Below are 6,000 nucleotides of genomic sequence, written 5' to 3'. Positions count from 1 at the left end.
GGGAGGGGGGGGGGGGGGGGGGGGGGGGGGGGGGGGGGGGGGGGGTGTGTGGGCTGAGGCTCCCTTGAATGAGGAAGCAGCAGAGCCATTTTTACTGTTGAGTAACTGCATGCTGGTCTGCCTGTGCTAGAGAGAGGGTGAGAGAGCGAGCGAGAGGAATAAAGTGTTCCTCCTGGATCTTATCGAGCCCTCTCTCCCTTCTCTCCTTGTCCACCTCTTGCTTGCGGCTTGTGTCCATGTAAGTTGGGGAAGCCCTGGAGAGGACACACAATGGAGCGAAGAGCCTGTGGCAACTGGGCCGTTGTACTGCTGAGAGGGGGATGGGGTAGAGAGAGGACCGGTTCACACAGCTAAACAGCCTGCCGGCTGTAGGCTTCCACGGCCTTTCCTCCCTGCCTGGAACCACTGTTGCCAGGCTGGGGCTTTTTTTGTAGAACAAACTTCGCTTGGACTACACTAAGGATTACTACTGTGTTCTGTGGGATTTTAGGATACCTGAAGAATTGATCTCTCCTGTGTTTTGGATGAGGAGAAAGGAAACAAACTTCTGTGTAAATTTTTTGTGACCGTTTTTGGTTTCTGTTTCTGTTTAGTGGAGTTTATAAATGGATTACAAGATGCATGCCAAGTCAAACGATTTGCTGGATTTTCAAAAACTGGACGCCCTTCTGGAAAAAATTGCACATTCCGTCTCTGTGAAAAGGTAATGTTATCTGGGGAAGTACATTCACCTACAGAGTTTTCATATTTAACGCTGTCACTGAAGTCTTCATACATACGGTATACAAAATATTATCAATTGAAATACAAAGCTGAAGAGAAGGCTAAATTTATGTCAGCCTAGAGTAATGATTCTTAGTGCTAACCACATGATTTTCCTATCTGTAGCTTCACATGGCCCAGGGCACAACAGTCCAGTTTAGATGTCTTCAGTGTTGCGTTGAGAGTAGTATTGTTATCCAGATTTTATCTAGAATCCATGAACCTACCTCCTGGTGAGAAGGGGTTGTGGGGGAAGGGGGACTATAGAGGAAGAAGGGGTGTGTGTGTGTGTGTGTGTGTGTGTGTGTGTGTGTGTGTGTGTGTGTGTCAGCAGTAAAAATGTCTCGTTATTCCTGGTAGGGTTTGGCTTGCTTATCCTAACCAGCTGGAAGTTTAACCTGAAAGAGCTGGCATGCTTCTCGCCTTTTCCTGTTAGATTGTGCCTGACTCATGGCTAGTCTATTTGAGTCAGTTTGTGTGCTCATGCACTGACTCATACAATAAGTGCTGGTAATCAATGCTAGGGGAACTTCTTTAAGTTCGGACCTTCCGATGAATTATTGGAAACAATGATTCTTGTTAGATTTGATCATTTCTGGTTTCAATACCAATAAGACAGAACAAAGCTGTCCACATTTTTCTCTTACGTTTGTCTCTAACCATATTCACGTAGCACAGGTTATGGGTGTTTACTATTGAATTGATAAGCCCAAAAGTAGGATTTTTGAACCATCGAGAATAAAAATACAGTATGCTGGTCAACAAGCTGCGTGTTACCATAGAAACCTTGGCAAAATTTGTTTTCCTTGAAGCCAAGTTTCAGAGGTACTCAAATAAGGTAGCAACAGGCCAATAGCACATGATACAACGTGGACCAAGTGAGAATAGTTAACTCTGCTACGTAATTCATGTGTCTTGGAATTATTACCTGTGTGTACTGGCAGTATTCAGCCACAACTTCACAATTTTGAGAAAATTTGGAAGCTTATTATTAAACTAAAAGGTACTATTACACACACTGAAACCATTTCACCAAGTTTTATATTAAAAACCACACATCAAACCAGCAGCACTGGGCACTTTTGTCTGCATAAACATTAATAATAATAACATACAATTCCTTATGTAAGCATTTGAAAACCATATCAAATGTGCATTAACATTAAAGATGTTATAAAGTATATGCAATGACTTAATGCACAATTTATGTAAGAGTCTATAGCGTTTCTCCTGTTGGAACACTTTTACAACCAATTCCATGATTACCGGATTTTAATGAACAAGGGATGTTTGTTGGAAGACTAAACTACGTGTTATCATGTGCAATGAGCGATTTTTCATCATGTTTCTCTCAGCACTTACAAAAACGTATGCATCTGTTGTAATTAACAGTATTTACTGTGAGATTTTCAAAGCATCGTTATCGAACACAGTTTTAATGGTAATTCAAATTTGAAATGGTAATACTAACTGTTGGGAATTCTATTGTGGTTTATCATTAAACCGCTAACTGTTATTGTTATTTTAGCAGCACAAGTAAATTGGATATTTGAATAATAAATGTGATTAAAGCTGTCTTATTTTAGGTTTTAAATCAATGAAATAATGACAGTGTCTCTCCTAGGATGGAGTTGTAGCAGCGGAGGTGAAGCAAACTTTTTGTCTGAATAAAAAACCCCAACACAACATGTCTCAGCAACATTGCTCTTGTGTCCATGAGCATGCAATGCACATTAGAATAGCTTAAAACTTCAGCGTTTTCCCATAGTTTAATGTGAGCTTTAGATTAATGTTTTGGTGTTTGTCATGGTCGGGAGGTTTGGGGGTTCTCCACCAAGAAAATCTTACGTTTTCCAATGACAAATATGTAATTTCACATCATATTGGGCCATTATTTTCACCATATCTCTGAACAAATAGTTGGAAAAGCTAGAGCAGATAATAAATAACAAACACCCAAAGATCAGTCTACTGGGGAGAAACTACAACCATTAGATTTGTGGAAAGTAATTTGGTTGGTTATGATTCTCTCCACAGAATACGCCTTTTGTGTATTCATTTTACAGACTTTGACATTTATCTGTATAGACATTAATAAAAAAAAAAGAGAGAGGAAAAATGAGAAACCTCCTCCCTTCTGAGGTGCATTTTATTTGTACATCAAAATCCAAAATGAAACGTCTCCTCATTAGCTTAAAAGGACTAGTTTGCATCATTTGCTTTACTAAGCTCAACTCCTTTACAGTCACCACCATCCTTTCCCTTCCCAACAACCGCTTTTTCAGACTCGCCTGAAAAGTGAAAAATAATTGAATCAGTCTGTGTACAGGACAGAGCTGTAGGCTACGCCAGTTTACTCTGTTTGTACCTGATGTTCTCAACATTGGACAAGTAGGCAGTAATAAAATACATGTACCAGTTACTTTCTATAAATTGAGTTAATGTTCAGTTACATAGCAGCCAAAAGACACGGCCTAGGCTACTGTATAAGCTTTCCTGCTTAGCTGCGCAGTCTGAAGGGGAGGGGAGATGTTTGCTAGCGCTAACAGGCTTCACTTTTCCAGCAGGTGGGAAAACAACACACAAACTTTTCTTGGTCTTGAAAAGCTGACACTCTGTTACAGACACATTCACCATCACTTTCTGCCACTCGTCCAATCAAACACGCGCTACGCACTTCCCGATTCCTTACAGGAGTTACGCTGCTCTTATAACACCATCTGTCACGTAGATGTTCTGCATAGAACGAGGAGAAGAAGCTAGCCAAGCATTGGGTGTTGCCGTGCTCGCACAGTGTGCAAGTGAAAACGATCGTGGGAAATTTTAGTAGTGGCAGTCATGATTCAGCAGTGGCACACTGCCGCTCCTGAATGCATATAGGGGAAACACTGAATGATGTCAAAATTACCGCTCCTGCCCAGCCTGTCATTATTCACCAACTAGATGGAAAAAGATGAAATGAAATTCTTGGCACCTATTTTGGAGAGCAGAAAATGCCTTGGCACACTACAGTCTGCTTTTAGATGCCATCGGATCGTAGTTTAGGGTCTTGTGGCTGACCGTTGCCCATCAAGTTTTGGTGTGAGTGGTACATTGGCACTAGTGTTGAAAAAGTGGTTTAAAAGACAGCTCTCTGGCTGTAAAGCCTACTGAATCAGTGATTTCACCCATTTAGTGCCATGAGTCATCATTTTTTCATCACAGTCTCTTTTCTTTGTACAGAGCACAGGCTGATAATGGCACTACAAAGAAAAACACAGCATTTTATCTTGGTGTACCTGTCATATGGAAAAGGTTGTGGTGTGCCCTCATCACAGGTTCTGATCACTGTTGTTTATGCTTGGCTCAGTGCAGTTATTTGATGAAAACATTTTTGTAATTGATGTCCCAGGGAAGCATGATAAGCATTGCTTCAACTTTGTTGAACAATGGTAGTTTCCTCAAATTCCTAATGGTGATCAATCAATCATCATTAAACTATATCTTAGGGATTATCTTTATCTCCTCCTTTGTTACTAGTCTACCTTTAATAAGGAAATTCAGCCAGGGTTAATGTCCTTTGCCTGTATTTACCTTATTGGTGTACTTCAGGAGAAAGTGTCCTCCAGTATTTACATCTAGACCCATTCTTTGAATCACCCTTCTTATTGGAACTGAATGGGCACAGAACCCATTTGAGTTCATAAAAGTCTAGAGAAGAAGAAGAAAAATTCAAATATAAACATTTAAGACATGCGTGCAAATAGACCAACAAATAAGAGTATCAGTTGAATCAATACATTGCTGTGTACTGGCAGATACAGTAACGTTAGAGTGGAGCTGCTCCCTGGAGAAGGTTTGATGGGTGTTTTATGAAAGAGTGAAACGGCTGGTGAAGAAGTAGGGAATGGTGTTCTTGGCCTTGTCACTGTGGTCCCATGAATTATTTATTATTTTGCTTTCAAGCAAAAGTGGAATCGGCAGGCCTACATTTTTGCCTGAATTCAATCACCACCCACATACATGAATGATTAATAGTTTACTTTCACGGGGGATGCAGACATCATGCTGTTATGTTTTTCTCCCCCTCCTATGTTGGACAGTCAGTGTGATGCTGTACACAGGACTAGACTTCCTTGTGTGAGACGTGCATCCCCCACCCCAGTAACCAGAGCCACCTCTTCCCAGAAAACATTCCACAGCAGCTGCAGTGATGTATGTCCAGGTCAAAGGTCAACCATTATTCCAGAGCCAAGAGCGATACAGGACATGCAGCAACAGGAAGTGGACCTCTTGATGTGTTGAGGGCTTCTGCAGACTTGATTAGTCTCACATGACAACATTGCTCTTACACCAGGACAGCAAGTTGTTGAAGGTGGTTTATACTGATTTATCACATTGACTGGTTGAATATGTCACTATTGACATCAACATCAAGTATAACTCTAGGTTAAAATGAAAACAAATACATTGTGTTTATTGCTGAAACAATTAGTCAATTCATCAGTTGATTGACAGAAAATCACACTATTTTCTTTTTGATAGACTAAACAATTAACTTATTCTTTGAAAAAAATAACTGACAGATTAATCGATAATAATAATAATTTTTGCTGTTTGTGTAAATATTAGGATTATGGGTGGTGTAGTGTCATTTATTTACTAATAAAGAGAACCACAAAAAACACAGGCTCAGCATAGTTCATCGGTTGTACTATTTTAAATTGCAAAGAACAATCATTTAGCAGCATAATCCTTATTGATTCTTGAGATGCAGTGGTAATGCAAACAAAAATGCACCAAAGAAGCTTTTAGCTCTTGAGTACATTCCTAAAGATGAGGATTGTTGCTCCCTGGAACTGTTTGGGTGAAAGCGCCTAAATTACATTAATGCCTGCAGTAGACTGTCCTTACATAAAACCTGTCTCTTTTTATGACTGGAAAATTGTTTGCTCCTACATTTTTTCACAAATGGCTTTTTTATGCATAAAGACCAGTGCTTTCACATGTTTGTACATATGTACTACTGTCAGCGTGGCACCACAAGATAGACTGCAGAGAAGTCTCACAAAGTGGAAACCCAGTGAGTAGGTGTGTGCGATATACAAAGTCTGAGATAATCGTTGTTTTAATGATGTGTGAGCAGACATTATCGTCATGATCAAAAACACCTTGTCTGGGCATTCACTGCGTCATGCATACAGTACAATTGTGCTACAGTTAAAACAAACAATAGCTGCCGAAAAATACATGACTGAA

General features: G+C 40.1%; 1 protein-coding gene across 5 annotated transcripts in view; it reads left to right on the top strand.

Annotated features, from left to right (window-relative positions):
• Positions 1–6,000, top strand: part of brd4 (bromodomain containing 4) — a 38,545-nt gene that overhangs the window by 9,082 nt on the left and 23,463 nt on the right. The window contains exon 1 of one of the 5 annotated variants that reach the window (XM_046031924.1): positions 153–703. The exons of the other annotated variants lie outside the window; for them this stretch is intronic. Coding sequence (XP_045887880.1) covers positions 606–703 — 98 coding nt within the window. The 5' untranslated portion in view covers positions 153–605. Of the gene's footprint in view, positions 1–152; positions 704–6,000 lie in introns of those variants that run through there. 5 annotated transcript variants of the gene reach the window in all.

This window comes from Micropterus dolomieu, linkage group LG02, assembly GCF_021292245.1.
Source record: "Micropterus dolomieu isolate WLL.071019.BEF.003 ecotype Adirondacks linkage group LG02, ASM2129224v1, whole genome shotgun sequence".
In the NCBI taxonomy this organism is placed as follows: Eukaryota; Metazoa; Chordata; class Actinopteri; order Centrarchiformes; family Centrarchidae; genus Micropterus; species Micropterus dolomieu.
The sequence above is the reverse complement of the archived record's forward strand: the minus strand, read 5'-3'. Positions and strand labels throughout refer to the sequence as shown.